This window comes from Crinia signifera, chromosome 4, assembly GCF_055691185.1.
Source record: "Crinia signifera chromosome 4, ASM5569118v1, whole genome shotgun sequence".
In the NCBI taxonomy this organism is placed as follows: Eukaryota; Metazoa; Chordata; class Amphibia; order Anura; family Myobatrachidae; genus Crinia; species Crinia signifera.
The window spans coordinates 306,601,800-306,622,296 of NC_139220.1; the positions used below are offsets into that span (position 1 = coordinate 306,601,800).

The window sequence follows — 20,497 nt, forward strand, 5'->3', positions numbered from 1 at the left end:
CGGCACTCAGGTGGTGGTGAACAAAACCAAGATGGGTTTATTTGTGCATACAGGCAACGTTTCGGGGCTGTGCCCCTTTCTCAACCCAAAAGACAACAAGATTAAACAAACATTAAAATAAATAATCTAATAAACAATATATACACTTAACATCGGCACTCACCTTTCCTAGTTTTGGGGTGCCCTATGGCTTGTGACCACATTATTTAAACAGACATTGTAGGGGCTCTGCACACACTAAATTAACTGATAATAAATAGTGGACATTTGGTTCATGAATTGATCAATGCATTTAAGCCTGCAGCCCCCCATTAGATTATTTTTTTTATTTAGTCTTATTGTGGTCCCATTCTCTCATGCACCCTGTTTTATCCCATAATGCATAGCTTATGTTAACCAGTTCCCTAGATGATTAGTGACAGTAACTGCTCACCTATAAAAGCACAGTCTGCTGTGAGCTTTAGACCATATAGCATGCCTGGATTCAAAAATTGATGTGATAGCTATGTGTATTGTAGCCATATTGAGCAATAGTGCTAGGACCTGCAGAAAGGTGGGGTCCCTTGACGGGGGCTGCAGGCTTAAATGCATTGATCAATTCATGAACCAAATCTCCACTATTTATTATCAGTTAATTTAATGTGTGCAGAGCCCTTACAATGTCTGTTTAAACAATGTGGTCACAAGCTATAGGGCACCCCAAAACTAGGAAAGGTGAGTGCCGATGTTTAGTGTATATATTGTTTATTAGATTAATTTTTTTAATTAGTCTTATTGTGGTCACATTCTCTCATGCACCATGTTTTAACCGATAATGCATAGCTTGTTAACCAGTTCCCTAGATGATTAGTGACAGGTGTGTTGGTAACTGCTCACCTATAAAAGCACAGTCTGCTGTGAGCTTTAGACCTGATAGCATGCCTAGATTCAAACATTGATGTGATAGCTATGTGTATTGTAGCCATATTGAGCGATAGTTATAGGGCGTGAATAGGGCGTGGCCACAAGTTGCAGCCAGGAAGAGGTGAGCTGCAGCTGGCAGCTCGTCACTTCCCGGCAGTTCTCGGCCGAACGAGCCCAACAGCTTGTGAAGTTGGGCTCGTTTTGTGAGATACCCTGCTCAATGCTGTTGAGGAAGACAGCCCTGAATAGGGCCTGGCGGGCATCTTCCCTGACGGGAGATGCTCGCCGGTGATTGAATATCCCCATTAATGTAAATTATCTGTGAAACTTTAAATTTCCCCAATGTTTAGGGGATTAACGCCCACCCATAAGAAGTATTGCCATATGTGTTGTGTGATTTGATGCATACATACTGTTAAATATGGTGAACAAACGTAACATTGAAAATGTAGTTATAGTTTTTGGTGCATGTATTGTAACTTCACATAAGTGCTAGTGAAGTGTAACATATTTCAAAGCAATAATTATTATGTAATGGTATGAAAAAAAGACGAAAATGCATGTTAGAGTAGCCAAACTTTTTTATGCTCTTGATCAACATGTACACATATACATTATTGACAATACTGCAATTGTATGATTCATTTGAAAATATAAATGTATGCAAAATAAAGACAACAATACATTTGGAGCATAATTAAGGCTTTTTGGCCTGGCTCCTGCTACAAACCCCCTTTCCACCTGTGGCAACACCACCCCTGGTTTGGACACTCCTACATAGGGGAGTAGTTGGGGAGCTACTGATTGTGGTGCTGGATACACTGCTGATACTAGAAGGAGCAGGAACAATTATATTTTGTGTTTGTGTGCTGAGTTGTATCTGCAGAGGCACCAAAGCCGTGGTTGGGCCATAATGGATTGGGTTTGGGCATTGACACTTTCATTTAGTGTCCTTAGTGAATCTGTTTGGGCCCTTAAGCCCTGGCTGATTTCTGATAGTCGTGTATCCAGAGTGGCAGCCATAAGTATTTGTGCACCAGCACTTAATCAGACAGTGTTGGCTACCTTATGGATTTGTTGGGAAACTTCTGGTTTCTCATGAACCCCACCTGCTTGTGTATGAAGGTGTCTAGTGACCTTGCCAGCTCATCTGCAGTAGGGGCTGTAGGGGCTGGTTGGGTAAGTGGGATATGTTGGAGTGGCAGGATGCTTGGTGGCCTTTGTGTGATGGCTGGCTGTGTTGCTTCCTCCACATGATGCAAAGACTCCACTGTCTCCAATATAATTCCGGCTTCATCCTCCAGCATTGGCGGCCGTTGTGGTGGTTGGAGCGGTTGTTGTGATGTCTTAGTAAATATGTTGAAATTGGTAAATATGTCCCCACTATTCTGCCGTTTATGTGAGTGTGCATTTTTGATAAATTGAAAGGTTATGCACATTGAGAACCCTCCTTTATACGGACACTTTTACATCACCATATAATTTACCATGATGTGAGGTATAATTATATTGATGGGTACCTTAAAAAAATTACATCATATCAAATTTTTCAGTCACTAATTTGCATTCCATTAAATAGTCAAATTCTACACAAAAAAATACGATAAGGTGAGATTTCCGGACCTTACTAAAAATCTCATCCCATTTAATGTCACCCTTGGGACGAGTTTTAATGAATTGCGATTTTTAGGCACTTTCCAAAATCACACATTATCGTACTTTTTAAAATCATATTTTTTTTGCTGCAAATTTGCATATTTCATGGGATGTAAACTCCAGGGAAAAAAATTCTGATAAAGTGCAAAAATTTGTAATATTTAGTCATGAAAACTTGCGATTTTGAGGACATGTGCGATTTTTACTGATGAAAATGTGCGAATATGAGGAAATGGGTGATTTTGTGTTAAAAAATGAAAATAAAATTGTGTGGGGTCCCCCCTCCTGAGCATAATCAGCCCCGAGGAAAGTGGGACAGTTAGGAGGTAGCCATCTCGGTGATTCAAGGGATCTTGAGAAACAGTGACAAGATACAGAGCATATAAATTAATTCTATCTAGTGTGAATTTTCTGATGTGTAACTAGATGATGCTTACGTGCAAACGTGGTTTCTCTCCAGTGTGACTCCTCTGATGTGTAACTAGATTATTCTTATGTGCAAAACACTTGCTGCATTCTGAGCAACTAAATGGTTTCTCTCCTGTGTGACTCCTCTGATGTATAACAAGGTTGTTTCTCTGTGTAAAGCACTTGCTACATTGAGAACATTTAAATGGTTTCTCTCCTGTGTGACTCCTCTGATGTGTAACTAGATGATGCTTATGTGTAAAACACTTGCTGCACTCTGAGCAACTAAATGGTTTCTCTCCAGTGTGACTCCTCTGATGTCTAACAAGGTTGTCTCTCTGTGTAAAGCACTTGCTACATTCAGAACATTTAAATGGTTTCTCTCCTGTGTGACTCCTCTGATGTATAACTAGATTTGACTTTTCTGTAAAACACTTGCTGCATTCTGAGCAACTAAATGGTTTCTCTCCTGTGTGAATCTTGTGATGTCTAATCAGTTCACACCTCTGTGTAAAACACTTGCTGCATTCAGAACATGTAAATGGTCTCTCTCCTGTGTGACTCCTCTGGTGGATGAGAAGCTCTGATTTACATGTAAAGCGTTTGTCACACTAAAGGTGCCCATACACACGCAGATTTATCTGCAGATCTGTCTGGTTGGAACAAAAACATGGTTATGGATGAGAGCAAATGACAGTTGACCATTTGCTTGGAAATGCTGGAAAACTGACAAACTGTCACTCATCCAAAACCATGTTTTTGTTCCAACCAGCCAGATCTGAAGATAAATCTTACTAGTGTATGGGCACCTTAAGAGCACAGATGTGGTCTCTCTCCTGTGTGACTCCTCTGATGTCTGAGAAGCGCTGATTTATATGTAAAGCATTTGTCACACTCAGAGCACAGATGTGGTCTCTCTCCTGTGTGACTCCTCTGATGGATGAGAAGCTGTGATTTACATGTAAAGCGTTTGTCACACTCAGAGCACAGATGTGGTCTCTCTCCTGTGTGACTCCTCTGATGGATGAGAAGCTGTGATTTACATGTAAAGCATTTGTCACACTCAGAGCACAGATGTGGTCTCTCTCCTTTCAGACTCATCATGTAATAGATCAAAAACAAATAAGCTGTAGAAGGTTTCTACTATACAGAGAATAGCTTTTGGGAATCCTCCAGAGGTAGAAAAATGATGTCTGGTGGATTTATCTGTGTTGCTTTCCAAAATGTCTTCCAAATGAAAATCCAATTACTTATTTGTGCTGCAAGAAAAAAAATAGCTGTAGGTAACAGGTAATTCTACTATTACAGTATTAGTATTACTTTATATATTGAACATGGTGTGTGTGTATCTGTGTGTATATAAAAGTACAAAAGTGTGTGCCTGCACACCTCCCAACTTCTGGTGGCTCGGAAGAGTGAAAAGGGGGCATGGCCTTGCAGGGATGCTGTGGCCTCAGGCCACACCCCCAGGTTTTGCCCTCTGCATTGCTGTTGTCCCCCCAGCCAGAAGGGAATAGATGCTGTGAGCTTGCAAGCTGGGAGGATTCCCAACTCCCCCCCCCCCCCCCTACGTGGGACACTGCTGGCCCTGGGAGGCACGGGAGACTGTCCCTAAACAATGGGAAGGTCCCGCAAAAAAAAATGGGACAGTTGGGAGGTATGTGTCTGTATATATAGATTTGTGCATGTACAGAAACCCCCCATGAAAATCCTGTGTTTGCCCCTGACAGCAATCACCTGCATTAAGCCGTTGTTACACAAATACTTAATTTTATGAAAGGCAGAGTCAATGCCCCCCAATCCTTCTGCCCTAGGCAGCTGCCTACTTGTAAACCCAGCCCTGAGTAAATTAGAAACTGACATTGTGCCAGAGTCTACAGCACATGTGCCAGTCTCCAGGAACATGGCTGCTGCTTCTTGTACCTGGAGACTACTCTATAGTGTATATATCTGTGTATACAGCTGCTGCACAATTCCCCAAGTGCTGTGATCTGGTGCTGCAGCGGTAATATGGGATGTTGGAGAAGTAAGTGTTATACATGTGGGCAGGGGGTGCAAGGTTATTTACTAAGATTATGCAACAACTTAATTATCCCAGCTGCTACATATCTGGCTAATGTGGTGTCATATGTTGTTCAGTGTAAAAAAAATTATATTTATTTTTAAATACAATATTTACAGATAATATAAAAATGTAGACTATAATGTTAACAGTAGGATACCCTTCCATATATAATTATACGATTATAGCATTATATGTAACCATTGTTAAAGTAAAACGCTTTAATTATATATGATAAGAACCTATCTGCACACATTTGATTATGTATCAGTATAACCTTATGTATAATATAATTACCTTACTCTGGGGATCCTTCCTCTGTCTCTCTCTTACTCCTCCGTCCTCCCAGCTCTCCAACCAGTAACTGATCCAGCAGCTCCTCCATCAGCTCCCAGTGGCCTGATACAGCCTATTTATAGTCACTCCTCCCCATCTCTCCCCAGTAGTTCCCAGGATGCCCTGCAGGAATTCTCACACTGAGAGGTGACATGTAAATTAGGGGCACATAACATTAGTATACAGTCATTCACCACAGCAGCTCCTCCTGCCCAGCTCCTTGTCTTGTAAATGAGGTGTAAATATTCCTAAAGTCACTTACTACAATGGGAAATGCTAATTACACCCTGGCAGGGTAACACCTTGTATAGTAATTAGATCACAACAGCCTCTGGCATCCTGTTATGTCACCAAAGGATCTTTGTTTAGGAGTCACCTATTGTCTGGGCAGCCAGTCAGCAGAAAGTCAGTAGGAACCTCACAATGATTCAGTGCTAAACTATAATAGAAATAGACATTTATATATAGAAAACCAGATCAAATGTTAAATGAAGACACTGCTGCTTGCAATGATGCTTGAAATACTCTTTATATTATACTTTCACTAATAACTTATATTACACCATCACTATTGGAACAACACAAACATAATCTGAATGTCCAATTTTAATTTAATTTTATTTATGGATTGGTAGAAACAAATAAAATTACAACGGTACTTGTGGATTATCACGACTCCCATTGCATGCCATCACATGCCATATATAGTGGCATGTGATGGCATGCGATGGCATGTGATTTTTGCCGTTTTTACAGTTTTTAACATGTGTTTTTTAACAGAAAAGCATCCAAATGCATTGAAAATTAGTATCAAACATGTTCAATGGCCCCCAAATGTCATTTTTGAGGCTGTACCACCCCCACTATCAATGCGAACCGGAAGCGTGGCGAGCGCAGCGAGCCCGCGAGGGGTGGCGGTATGCGTCCTACGACCTTTTCATACCCCCACTATCCACGTCGGTGTGGAGTTGTGAATAGAAAGTGTGGCGAGGGGACGCGGACACCTGTGAAGCCCGCGAGGGGACGCCACGCTTCGGGCACACTTTCTATTCTCAACTCCACGCCGACGTGGATAGTGGGGGTATGAAAAGGTCGTAGGACGCGTACTGCCGACACTCGCGGGCTCGCTGCGCTCGCCACGCTTCGGGTTCGCGTTGATAGTGGGGGTGGTACAGCCTCAAAAATGACATTTGGGGACCATTGAACATGTTTGATACTAATTTCAATGCATTTGGATGCTTTTCTGTTAAAAAACCCATGCGATCGAATGCGATCAAATCGCATGCTATGAGATGCAATTTTTTCATGTGCGATGGCCATCGTGGGAGCCATGATACTCCACAAGTACAATTACAACTGTTTGAAACTGAGGGGGCGTGACCATGGGGAGCACGCTCCAATATCCTGAACAGCTAAAATTCAGCTACCCCCGGTGAACCTGTCTAATCCTGCCCAGTGCCGAGCTAAATTCCAGGTACCTTGGCATGGCCGCTAGCTCAGAGGAGGAGGGGGTCCCGAATGCTGCAGCGAGCAGTGTGCAGGAGGATGCCGGGTGGATGCCGACGAGCGTTTCGGGAGGTAGCTGGAAGGAGCCGCACAGTGGATGAGTGACGGAGGTTGGAGGGAGCAGTGTGCGGGCGGACGTCGACGAGTGAGCCGGAAAGAGTCGCTCAGTGACTGAGTGACGGAGCGGCTGTGAGAGAGCCGGCTCCGTCATCACAGCAGCAAGCCGCAGCAAGTGGAAGGGTACAGGGGAGACTGCAGGCTGCGGAAACAGTGGAGTGGAGCGAGGGGAGACCAGTATCTTGTTGGACCCAGAGCCTGGGGGACGTTAGGGCAGTGGAGAGTGGCGGCAGCAGATTGGAGCCACCTGCCACAGGGCTGAGTGAGTACAGTACAATATTATCTCTGTGCTGTTTACTTTTGAATACTAAATATACTCTAGCTAATACTGCATGACAACCACGTGGCTCTGAACCATTTAACTACAGACACAGGTCCACATCTCCCCCCCCCTTCCTTCTATTGTGTATTACCCCCCCCAGACAAACAAAAAAGGGGCAAAAATAAAATGGGGAAAACACAAAACGCGGCAGCCAGGGCCGGATTTATGACTAGGCCCGTGAGGCACGGGCCTAGGGGCGGCACCTATTAGGGGCGGCATGACAGGCTGCCTGTCACTGTGTTAATAGTCACCACCAGTCCAGTCCAGACTGAGTGACCTGAGTGACCAGACAGCAACAGTAGTGACAAGCGGCGCTGCACCCTGCCCGTTTTATTAACTATTGAATGTGCACTGCTCTTTTGTCTGCCCCCCGCAGTGCGCTGACAACACCACTGAGGCTGAGTTGTTCACTAGACCTCAGCCAGTGATCTTAAATATGCTCCCAGGAGTAGATGCCCGACGCGACGGCCGGGGTGCAAGAGCCGCCCACAGAGCAGCAGACGTCTGGTGGCCGGGGCTAAGGAGCCGCCCGGGAATCAGAAGACACTCAGTGGCCGGGGAGCAGGAGCTGCCCTGGGAGCAGGAGGAGGCAGTCATCAGCCAGGCAGCATGAGATGACTGGTGGCCGGGGCGCAGCATGCAGCCGGAGACGGTGGAGAGCAGTATGCAATTGGTGGCCGGGGAGCAGGAGAGCCTGCCATTAGGGAGCAGGAGACCCGACAATGCTGGTGGTGAGCAGACCTGCCTCCTCTCCCCACTCTCTCTTCTCATCCCGTCACCTTACCCCCTCCCTCTTTTGCCCCCATCACCTCACCCTTCTCCTGCCCCCTCACCAACCTCTATGTGGCTCCGTCACCATACCCCCCCTCTCCCCGTCACCTCTAGCATGCCAGTGGATGTGTACGCTAACACATCCCCCCGCATACGGCCGTGAGGAGAAATTATTCGATAGTCACTCACCATCGAATTATTTCTCTAGCCTTTGCTCTGAAAAGTCTATACTTACTTTTCAGATGCTCACTAACTGCCAAATTTGTCGATGTTAGTCACCCACCCCAAAGAGGCACAGACATACCTGCGTTCACAGGTGTCCGCCCAGCTTTTTCATGGGAGTGCACACTTTTTTTTTTTTTTGGTGGACCCCTGCATGCCCCCTAGTGAGTGAACACCCTGGCAAGTGTGAAACTGGCCTAGGGCATTTGCTCTGGGGGTTTGCACATGCGCATGTTTTGTAGTACTCATGTACTGAATATGTTAGAATTGGGGGGGGGGGCAAAAGTTTTGTGCCTAGGGGCGGCCTGACCCCTAAATTCGCCCCTGGCGGCAGCTGCGAATTGCCTCGCAAACTATGCAAGGCCCCCGGTAACTCCAACAAAGTTCCCACCCTTTTACCCCCCCTGAAGGTGAAAAACCTATAGAGCAGAGCGTTGCCTCTATACAAAAGGTGTTATCGCATTAGCTGCCAGTGAAGGCCGCCTGACCAATAAAATTGAAAAAGTCCAGGAGGATCTAGATCTGATAAAGCAGACAGTACAACAGATCCGGGAATGGGTAATGGAGGTGGAAAATCGCACCTCAGCTCTGGAGGACGTGATCACTCCTTTATTAGGGAAGATGGACGATATCGCCACTCAAATAAAATCCATTAACGCCAAAATGACTGATATGGAGGGGCGCCTCCGCAGAAACAATTTGAGATTTGTGGGGTTGCCAGAAAAAGCTGAAGGACAAAACCCTGAACAGTTTATACAAAAATGGCTAATTGACACCTACGGGCAGGGGGCCTTCTCCAAATTCTTTATGGTGGAAAGAGCCCATAGAATACCCATGAGAGCTCTCCCCCCAGGGTCGCTGCCCCGCACCTTTATTATTAAGCTTCTGCACTATTCAGTATACAATACTGAAAATGGGCAGAAATAAAGGCCCTCCGACCTGGGACAATATAAAGGTATCCATCTTCCCGGATTATGCAGGAGAAGTTCAATGGGAAAGGGCCCAGTTCTACTCTATTAAAAAACGTTTAAGAGAGTTGGACCTGCAATATTCAATGATGTTCCCAGCAAAACTCGGCGTGGTACATGATGGCTCAACAAAGTTCTTTAATACGCCTAAAGAGGCTGCAAGCTGGTTAGATGGTAATTTCCCAGCAAAGTGCATGGTGAATTCCAGTTAAGAATACGGCGATATGTAAATGAACTTTCGGAAAATGGACTTTGCCCAGAATATTAGTACTGAAAGAGAAAAGGAATGTTTTTTTTCCCTCGCTCCTGAGGGCTGTGTTTTTTTTTTCTCTTCCCCACTTTTCTCCTCTCTCTTGGTTTCTTTCTTGTCATATCAAGCAATTTAACTGTATATGATATATTAATTGCTGGGGTACAACATTTGGCATAAGGCAATTATAAATTAACCATTTGGTAGAAGGAGGGTTCACTTGCAGCAAACATAGAGAAACAGGAGTGGGGGAGGACCCCCAGCTTGTGGTCATTATATATATTGTCCCCAAAAAAAGAAAAAAAAAGGGGGGGGAGGGGGAGAGAAGGGGCGGAGAGAAGGGGGATGTGGGTTATGGGAGGGGGGACAGGCTTGGGAGGGGGAGAGGCATGTCAGAAGGATAGGAAGGCATGCAGGGAGGGGGAGGGGAGGGGTAGGGTAGAGGCTATAAGGTTAACAGCATTACATTTAATGGTATACATTATTGGTGGGAAGATCTATAATTTGAAGGGTCCATTCACACATACGCTGATATGGTGCCGATAAAATATTCCCTCCTGTCATGGAATGTACGGGGGATGAACATCAAAATTAAAAGAGCATTGGTGATGCGACAAATACGACAGTACGCCTTAGACATAATATGCCTGCAAGAAACACACCTGGTGGGAAACAAGTTGTTATCCCTCAAAAAAGCTTGGATTGGATGGGCCTACCACTCCCCCTTTACATCCACGTCTCGAGGGGTATCTATACTGATCAGAAAGGGAATACCTTTTTCCAAGGAAACAGTAGAGATAGATTAGAAACCTCTTGGCAAAAGTTCTTTGAACATTTGGGGGGCATTCAAAGCCTACCTTAGAGGCACCTTGATCAGTGGCGCCGGAACGGGGGGGGGGCTAGGGGGCAGCTTCCCCCCCCCCCAAATTACTGAGGCGCTAAAGCAGGGGTGGGGAACCTCCGGCCCGCGGGCCGGATACGGCCCCCGCACCCAGTATGTCCGGCCCGCCTATATTACAGCCGCCCGCCTGCCTATATTAAAGAAGTATCATCAGCCCGGCCACCTATATTTCATACCAGCCGCCGGGGATGGCTGCTGCCGCCGGGGAGATGTGCATAAGACAAAAAAGATAAAAAAACAAAACAAATAGAATGTCAAGGGAATCCAGGGAGATGCTAGATGGTCCACTGACCCTCCTCGAGGTGGAAGAGGCAATATCGTCGATTCCCGGTGGCAAGGCACTGTGTCTCGACGGTATACCACAGGAGCTATATAAAAAATATAGTAAATTCTTTTCACAGAAATTTCAATTAGTATGTCAGAGGCCCTAATTATAATTCTACTGAAAAAAGACAAAGACCCCAAAAATATGGACTCTCATAGACCCATTTCCCTGCTGACTAATGATATAAAAATTCTTGCTAAGATCTTATCAGCCAGATTAAATAGAGTAATAGGGGAAATTATTCATGAAGACCAAACAGGCTTCATGCCTGGGAGGTCAACTACAACCTATTTGAGAAGGCTATACGGCCAACTCCAAACCCCACAGGAAATAGGAGGGAACCCAGTGGTGGTCTCTCTTGATGCTGCTAAGGCATTTGATACAACTGAATGGGGTTTTCTATGGGAGGCTCTAGAATGGGTAGGAATTTGCCCAGTTTTTATAAACTGAGTGAGACTGCTATATGTTTCCCCATCAGCTACGGTGTCTGTTAATAAATACATCTCCCCCAGGCACCCGTAAAGGCTGCCCAATGTGGCCAGCTCTATTCACCATAGCAATGGAGCCGCTGGCAGGCATGATTAGAGAAAGTACATCGTTCCAGGGTCTAAAAATAGGTACTAGAGAAGACCAAATTGCTCTATATGCCGATGACATTCTGTTTATTCCTGCAGGATCATGAAATAGCAATGCTCTGGGTTCTGGAGGTGATTAATGTCTTCGGCATATACTTTGGCTTATGGATCAACTGGAGCAAGTAACATATTTTATCCTTAAATGAAAATAGACCTACAGCTTTGGATACAGCCACACCACTGAAGTGGGTGGATGAATTCAAATACCTTGGAATATGGGTTTCTATGGACACATCAAAATTCAAAGCTCTCAATATAAACCCCCAAATTGAATACATAAAATCTAAAATTAAACCTTGGGCCTTAACAATGTTAAGTGCACCCACATGCCACCTCCACTATCAACGCCAACCCGAAGCGTGGCGAGCACAGTGGGGCGGCAGTACGCGTCCTCCAATCTTTTCATACCCCCACTATCCATGTCGGCGTGGAGTTGACTTTATATAGTGTGGCGAGCGCAGTGAGCCACCGAGCCTGAAGCGTGGCAAGCGCACGCGCATTACTTCACATGTATTCTGCGTCCACTCGCCACGCTTCGGGCTCGGTGGCTCGCTGCGCTCGCCACACTATATAAATTCAACTCCACACCAACGTGGATAGTGGGGGTATGAAAAGGTCGGAGGACTGGTACCGCCGCCCCTCACGGGTTCGCGCTTCGGGTTGGCGTTGAAAGTATGGGTGGCGTGGGGGTGCTTTTAACATTGTAAGAACCTATTACGATGTTTATACAATTATTTATCTTATAAGGGGCACATTTAACATTGAAAACACCCATTAGGGTTCTTATACAATTTAAATTTTTATACCATTGTATATGCCATACAATGGCATACAATTCGATGGTATACAATTAAAATTTTTTTAACATCAGCTAACATCGTATCGCATCACATTGCACACCATCGTATGCCTTATGGTATGTGATGCGATGGGCGCCGTGATAATACACAAGTACCCAATGCCCTCCATCTGTTAGAACTGAGAGAATTACAGGTACAAGAAGTGTGGGTACAAAAAGGAATAAATGGATTAGGGCAGTTATATGAGGAGGAGAACCTGAGAACTTTTCAGCCCTTGAAAACTGCATTCTCGCTACCAAACAACTATCTTTTCAGATATTTGCAGATAAGACATGCCCTGGAAGTTCAGTTTGAAAACATAAATCCCATCATAAAAGAATCGTTAACTAAGAAATTGGTCATCAGATCTCCCCAAAGGCATGAGGTCTCCTTCTTCTATAAGGCCCTGACTCAGGTATCACATGATAAGGGGCTAGTGGAATTGAAGGATAAGTGGGAAAGGGATCTGGGGGGGGAATAACAAAGGAGGATTGGGAGGAAGCAGTGAGTAACATCCGTAAAGCCACAAATTAAGCCAAGTTTCAACAGGTCCAATTGTTTATAATCCATAGGATATATATAACACCAGAGCAAATGTACAAATTTGGGGGTACAAAAAGCACTCGATGCCCGAAATGTGTAGTTAACACGGGTTCATTCTGGCACCTACTATGGGAATGCCCCAAGGTGGCAGCATTCTGGACAGGGGTGATAGAAGCTACCCAAAAATGAATGCACCCCTCGCACATGTATCCTAGCCGTAGTAGAGAATACATCACTATGTAACGGCGATAAACTACTACTGATACAGCTATGCACCCTGGCCAAGATATGCATTGCCAGAAAGTGGATGGCAAAAGAGGGGCCCAGCTTAGACGCATGGCTAGCATTGGTACACGCCACTAAGGACCATGAGAGATACATCCATATGGCTAGGGGCACGGTCCAGAAATTCCATAAAATATGGGACAGAGTGACGGCCTCCATGGTGGCCAATTGACCAAAAAGGGACCCTAGGCTACACAGGAACCTGAACGAGGGTACAGATCAACCCCACATAAAATAGTAGCTATTAATAATTGCCTGACTAAATGGGCAAATAACTGACTTAAGTTAACCTAAGGGCCGGGGGGGGGGGGGGTTAGGGTAGGACACCAATAAAAGGATGTATGACTGTTAATAGCGCATAATGTACATAAGCATGTGGTTGGGGTGAGGCGTCTCGGCCCAAGCGCCCATATAACCACAATTAAAGAGATTATAATTCTATAGAAAAGTAATAATTAAAATAATAAGTAATAGAGAGAAATAGTATTTTATTCACCGTGCAAGTATGGTTGGTAACCAATATAAATGGACAATAAGAACACAATCACATTAGCACAAAATACAGTAGTGAGCACAATGAAAGATTTAATGAGCACATGTATAAAGAAAAATCCAGAATAAAAAAAAAAAAAGAGGAAGACACATCACAAACGTAAGTAGCACTTGACTAATTGCGTCATTAAGTCACATGTTTGATTGAGAAAGAATCTATACACAACCAGCGGTACATACTGAAATAAAAGCTTCCATTTCTGGTAGCATAATCAATCAGGGCGAAGGGGTTGGGGACGCCGATCCACAAACCACAGAAGAATAAACAAACTAAGCAGAGATTAAATGTGTTTGTATCCATAACCTGTCTGTGTACAGGAATTAACTGTATGAGTTTACAGCCAAACACTCTTATGTTATTTAACTTGTTACTTAACTTTTTAAATAGAAGTTTTGTATTGGGGGGGGAGAAAAAATAAAGATTGAATTTAAAAAACTGTTTGAATCTGTATAACTGGTTTGTGGATTCTCACTAATATATAAATTATGGCAAGTAACAGATTTATATCAGATAAATATTAATCACACAATATGAAATTAATAATGTACTTTATCACAATGGCCCTTATTCTGATCGGTGCGGCCAGAGCCGATTATGCGGCCAGGACCGTGCGTGCGAAACCCCGCCTTCCATACGGATCGCCAACTCCGTCCATATGCGGTAAGAAGCTGGCCGAACGGACCGCACGTGTAATTTTCACGGAATACGCCTCCCCCATCATTCGATGGTCGCAGACCATCGAATGCAGGACCGAATCCACCAGCACCCGCAACCTCAGACCACACGGACATTTTTCCGTGCAAAAGCAGGGATCTGGGCGGGCAGCTGACATCCGGCGATGTCATATGTCCGCCCCCTACACGTGCGTCACGGCCGCATTACCATACGTACGCCCGGGTTAAAGTTACCAAAGATAAATCATGGAGAAGGGATTCCAGTTTGGAAACTACCCCCAATCCGCCCACCACAACCAATCGGTTCTGGCCACTTAGACAATCTGGAAACTCAGATTCTGCCAGTTTTTTAGATCAGCGCCAGAGGAGTCAGATAAGAGAGACTTCCTCCCCCAACCGTTGGGGGAAAAGAAATCGAGAAGAAGGGGGAAAAGAGGGAGAAAGACCACCCATTTTCAAAAAGAGAACCCTCAATTAGTTGCAGATGAGGTAACAGGTATATTTAACTTGTCCGATATTAATTTAACAGATACTCAATTAAAACTTCTAAAAAAAGGTCTCACATTCTCACCCGCTGCAGGGGTAAACAAGTTCACACTTTATGTGGACTTAAATTTGTATATACGCCGCCTTACACTCAAGCGTCATTTTTTGAAAAACGACAAAAAAGTCAACATGTCGACTACACAAGATTCAGTGTCGACCACACAGAATTCAGAGTTAAATACTTCGGGATTAAAAAGGCCTAGCACCTTTTATCCCGTCGAATCTCGTGGGCCAAACATAGACATGTTTTTCCAACTTGTTAAAAATGATTTTGAGCAGTTACGTGAGGATGTCAAAATAAGGGAACATAATCTAACCATCGATGAAAATAAGGCTTTAAAAGAATTGTTTGATAATAAACAACTAATTATTAAGCAAGCAGATAAGGGGGGCGGTCTGGTTCTTCTAAATAGGGAAGATTACATTAATGAAATGATGAGACTTTTGGGAGACCCAGTCTCATACAGACCCCTCTTAAAAGATCCCACTAGGGAATTCCTAGTGGACCTTTCTGATATTCTGTGTGAAGGTCTGAGGGATGGGGTAATAACTAAACAAGAATTTGATTATTTAAACAATGATCAACCCCGCATTGCTACCATCTATTATCTCCCTAAGATACATAAGAACCAGACCGCACCCCCTGGCCGCCCCATTGTTTCGGGGATCGATTCCTTAACCTCACGACTGTCTGAATATGTTGATCTATGTTTAAATGTCTATGTGCCGCAGTTAAAATCATATATTAAGGACTCAATGTCTGTTTTACAATTGGTGGATACCATGGAATGGGAGGATGGATGGAGTTGGGGTACAGTGGATATTAATTCCCTGTACACCTCCATCCCCCATGCTAAAGGTTTAAGTTGTATCGCTGCAGTATTAGAACGAGATGTTACGGTCTCAAGAGAAAAGAGACATTTTATTCTAAAATGTTTAAAATTTGTCCTGGAATATAATTATTTCACTTTTCTGGGTCAATTTTTTATACAGTCATGTGGGACGGCGATGGGCACAATTTGTGCCCCGGGGTTCGCTAACCTCTATCTCGGGGAGTGGGAAGAGGCCCATATTTATAACAATAACCCCTATGCCGAACACCTGACTGTATATAAACGCTATATTGACGATATAGTGTTAATATGGGCGGGGCCTGAAGAACTGTTTTTGGAATTTATTGAGTATCTTCATGTCAACAGTTATAATCTAAGTTTTACATTTAAATTTGCAAAAAAAAGCATTGAATTCTTGGACCTTACATTAACCTCCAAGGAGGGGTCTAAAGAAGTTGACACATGTACCTTTATTAAGAAAGTGGACAGCAACAATTATTTGGAGTTTACCAGTTGCCATTTGACAAAATGGAAGTCCAATTTGCCATACTCACAACTTCTTAGAGTTCGGCGTAACTGTTCCACATTGCAACAATTTGAGGAGCAAGCAGAAATATACTGTGCTCGGTTTAGGGAAAAGGGTTATCCATTGCAACTGATAGATGATGCGAGAGAAAAATGTCGTGTTATGGACAGAGGGCAGATTATACAATATCGCCAAAAAACAGAGAAAAAATCCATATATTGCCCATTCACGACCCAATTCAATGTCAGAAGCAATGAGATAAGAACCATCCTGAATAAACATTGGCCCATCATTAAGATGGACCCCATTTTGGGTAAAGCCCTGGGGGATCGCCCAGAGTTAGTTTTTAGGCGAGCCAAAACTCTGCGAACCAAACTGTCCCCTAGTCTCCTAGCGATTGAAAATGCCGCGACCAACCGGCTTTCCAGCAATTTATCTGGCACTAATATTTCAACCAGTGTATCACAGTCACTATCTCTAGCCATGCCACTGAAAGGTTTTTATACATGTGGCCGATGTAAGATGTGCCAATTTGGTATGAAAGGCACAAAATCCATAATTGATAGAAGTGGCAAAGAGCGGATTGTTGACAGCTTTTTAAACTGTAATTCGGTGTATACAGTTTATCTTTTGATTTGTCCATGCGGGAAAAAATATGTTGGACAAACCAAACGTGTTCTCAAGATCAGAATTCTTGAACACTATCGCAACATTAAAAATAAAGTGTCCAATCATAGTGTTCCTCGCCACTTTGAAAGGTGCCACAATAGTGATCCAACAGGCATGCAATTTATGGCTTTAGAGCAAATTAAGCTAGATATAAGAGGAGGCAATAAAGACAAATTGCTCCTCAAACGTGAGTCGTATTGGATATACGCTCTAAATGCACTAAGTCCTGTCGGTCTTAACGAAGGTTTGGAAATTGCTCCCTTTTTGAATTGAATGATTTCCTCATGTGTATGCCCCTTTTTTTCTGTATCTGGTATTGCGCTGACTCATTTCTGATCTTAGCTATTGCCGCATGTGTATGCATCTTGAATACAATCTTGGCTTTTTGTGTTTTTATATACTCATTTTTAGCTATTGCCGCATGTGTATGCGCATTGAATACAATCTTGGCTTCTCTATCAATTAGTTTTGTGTACTCATGGAGTGTTTATCTTAATGCAATTTATTTATCAGGGTTCTTTATACAATGTGTTCTCTTTTTTACTACTTTTTATAAACCAAATTTTTATCTATGAAATTTTTATCTAATTATGTACATGATTAGTACTTTTTAAAGAAATGTAGTACAGTTAAACTTGACTGTTTATTTTATGCCCAGCACGGCACTATATGTCTTATAGCTTTAAAGCTATTGCAGAGTTTGCACATGTGAATCTGCTTATTTCTAATTAGCTGTGTGAGTGGGTATAAGGAGGCGGTGAGCCAGTGCTAGGCCAGCCCTCTGACGAAGTTGATACGAAACGCGTAGGGGCGTGGCCTAGCACAGGAGAACACCACCACTTGCTGTTTTGCTGTATGTCCGGGAACGGATGGTAACCGGCTCCAGTCTGTGGGTGCTTGCATGCACCACTCATAAGCTGTTTGACCGCGGTGATTAAGAACCGCCACCGTTGGTACGTTTACCCATTCCTATGTTTCATGTTTTTATATGTCTGAATAAATTTTCAAAAAAAACGACATTTATGCACTATGAAGCGCCCGTCTTTATTTCTCTAGATATATATATATATATATATATATATGTATACTCATATTTCTTTTCCTTCCTCTCCTTCTTTTTTCCTCCAAAAAAGACATACAACAATTTTTTCATAATATGATAGTTCGGACAATCTGTTAGAATATATCTGAAAGCGACTATTACCGAATCAAATTAGATCTTCCTCCAAACCTGACTAATGATATAATGATGTAATAAAATAATATAGTATCCTCCTGTGAATGATATATGTTACATCATGAATATATGTTACATCATGAATAAATATATATATATATATATATATATATATATATATATATATATATATATATATATATATATATATATGGGAAGCAGAGACGGGCGGCACTCAGGTGGTGGTGAACAAAACCAAGATGGGTTTATTTGTGCATACAGGCAACGTTTCGGGGCTGTGCCCCTTTCTCAAGCCAAAAGACAACAAGATTAAACAAACATTAAAATAAATAATCTAATAAACAACATATACACTTAACATCGGCACTCACCTTTCCTAGTTTTGGGGTGCCCTATGGCTTGTGACCACATTATTTAAACAGACATTGTAGGGGCTCTGCACACACTAAATTAACTGATAATAAATAGTGGACATTTGGTTCATGAATTGATCAATGCATTTAAGCCTGCAGCCCCCCATTAGATTATTTTTTTTATTTAGTCTTATTGTGGTCCCATTCTCTCATGCACCCTGTTTTATCCCATAATGCATAGCTTATGTTAACCAGTTCCCTAGATGATTAGTGACAGTAACTGCTCACCTATAAAAGCACAGTCTGCTGTGAGCTTTAGACCATATAGCATGCCTGGATTCAAACATTGATGTGATAGCTATGTGTATTGTAGCCATATTGAGCAATAGTGCTAGGACCTGCAGAAAGGTGGGGTCCCTTGACGGGGGCTGCAGGCTTAAATGCATTGATCAATTCATGAACCAAATCTCCACTATTTATTATCAGTTAATTTAATGTGTGCAGAGCCCTTACAATGTCTGTTTAAACAATGTGGTCACAAGCTATAGGGCACCCCAAAACTAGGAAAGGTGAGTGCCGATGTTTAGTGTATATATTGTTTATTAGATTAATTTTTTTAATTAGTCTTATTGTGGTCACATTCTCTCATGCACCATGTTTTAACCGATAATGCATAGCTTGTTAACCAGTTCCCTAGATGATTAGTGACAGGTGTGTTGGTAACTGCTCACCTATAAAAGCACAGTCTGCTGTGAGCTTTAGACCTGATAGCATGCCTAGATTCAAACATTGATGTGATAGCTATGTGTATTGTAGCCATATTGAGCGATAGTTATAGGGCGTGAATAGGGCGTGGCCACAAGTTGCAGCCAGGAAGAGGTGAGCTGCAGCTGGCAGCTCGTCACTTCCCGGCAGTTCTCGGCCGAACGAGCCCAACAGCTTGTGAAGTTGGGCTCGTTTTGTGAGATACCCTGCTCAATGCTGTTGAGGAAGACAGCCCTGAATAGGGCCTGGCGGGCATCTTCCCTGACGGGAGATGCTCGCCGGTGATTGAATATCCCCATTAATGTAAATTATCTGTGAAACTTTAAATTTCCCCAATGTTTAGGGGATTAACGCCCACCCATAAGAAGTATTGCCATATGTGTTGTGTGATTTGATGCATACATACTGTTAAATATGGTGAACAAACGTAACATTGAAAATGTAGTTATAGTTTTTGGTGCATGTATTGTAACTTCACATAAGTGCTAGTGAAGTGTAACATATTTCAAAGCAATAATTATTATGTAATGGTATGAAAAAAAGACGAAAATGCATGTTAGAGTAGCCAAACTTTTTTATGCTCTTGATCAACATGTACACATATACATTATTGACAATACTGCAATTGTATGATTCATTTGAAAATATAAATGTATGCAAAATAAAGACAACAATACATTTGGAGCATAATTAAGGCTTTTTGGCCTGGCTCCTGCTACAAACCCCCTTTCCACCTGTGGCAACACCACCCCTGGTTTGGACACTCCTACATAGGGGAGTAGTTGGGGAGCTACTGATTGTGGTGCTGGATACACTGCTGATACTAGAAGGAGCAGGAACAATTATATTTTGTGTTTGTGTGCTGAGTTGTATCTGCAGAGGCACCAAAGCCGTGGTTGGGCCATAATGGATTGGGTTTGGGCATTGACACTTTCATTTAGTGTCCTTAGTGAATCTGTTTGGGCCCTTAAGCCCTGGCTGATTTCTGATAGTCGTGTATCCAGAGTGGCAGCCATAAGTATTTGTGCACCAGCACTTAATCAGACAGTGTTGGCTACCTTATGGATTTGTTGGGAAACTTCTGGTTTCTCATGAACCCCACCTGCTTGTGTATGAAGGTGTCTAGTGACCTTGCCAGCTCATCTGCAGTAGGGGCTGTAGGGGCTGGTTGGGTAAGTGGGATATGTTGGAGTGGCAGGATGCTTGGTGGCCTTTGTGTGATGGCTGGCTGTGTTGCTTCCTCCACATGATGCAAAGACTCCACTGTCTCCAATATAATTCCGGCTTCATCCTCCAGCATTGGCGGCCGTTGTGGTGGTTGGAGCGGTTGT

At 43.2% G+C, this 20,497-nt stretch overlaps 1 protein-coding gene across 1 annotated transcript in view; it reads right to left on the minus strand.

Annotated features, from left to right (window-relative positions):
* Positions 1–1,964: 1,964 nt before the first annotated feature.
* LOC146073313 (uncharacterized) overlaps positions 1,965–20,497 on the minus strand; it is a 31,729-nt gene continuing 13,196 nt past the window's right edge. Inside the window, exons 3-5 of the mRNA XM_083180491.1 lie at positions 3,813–4,057; positions 2,997–3,550; positions 1,965–2,249 (exon numbers count right to left, since the gene is read on the minus strand). Of these exons, the coding sequence (XP_083036617.1) occupies positions 1,965–2,249; positions 2,997–3,550; positions 3,813–4,057 (1,084 nt within the window). The remainder of the gene's footprint in view (positions 2,250–2,996; positions 3,551–3,812; positions 4,058–20,497) is intronic.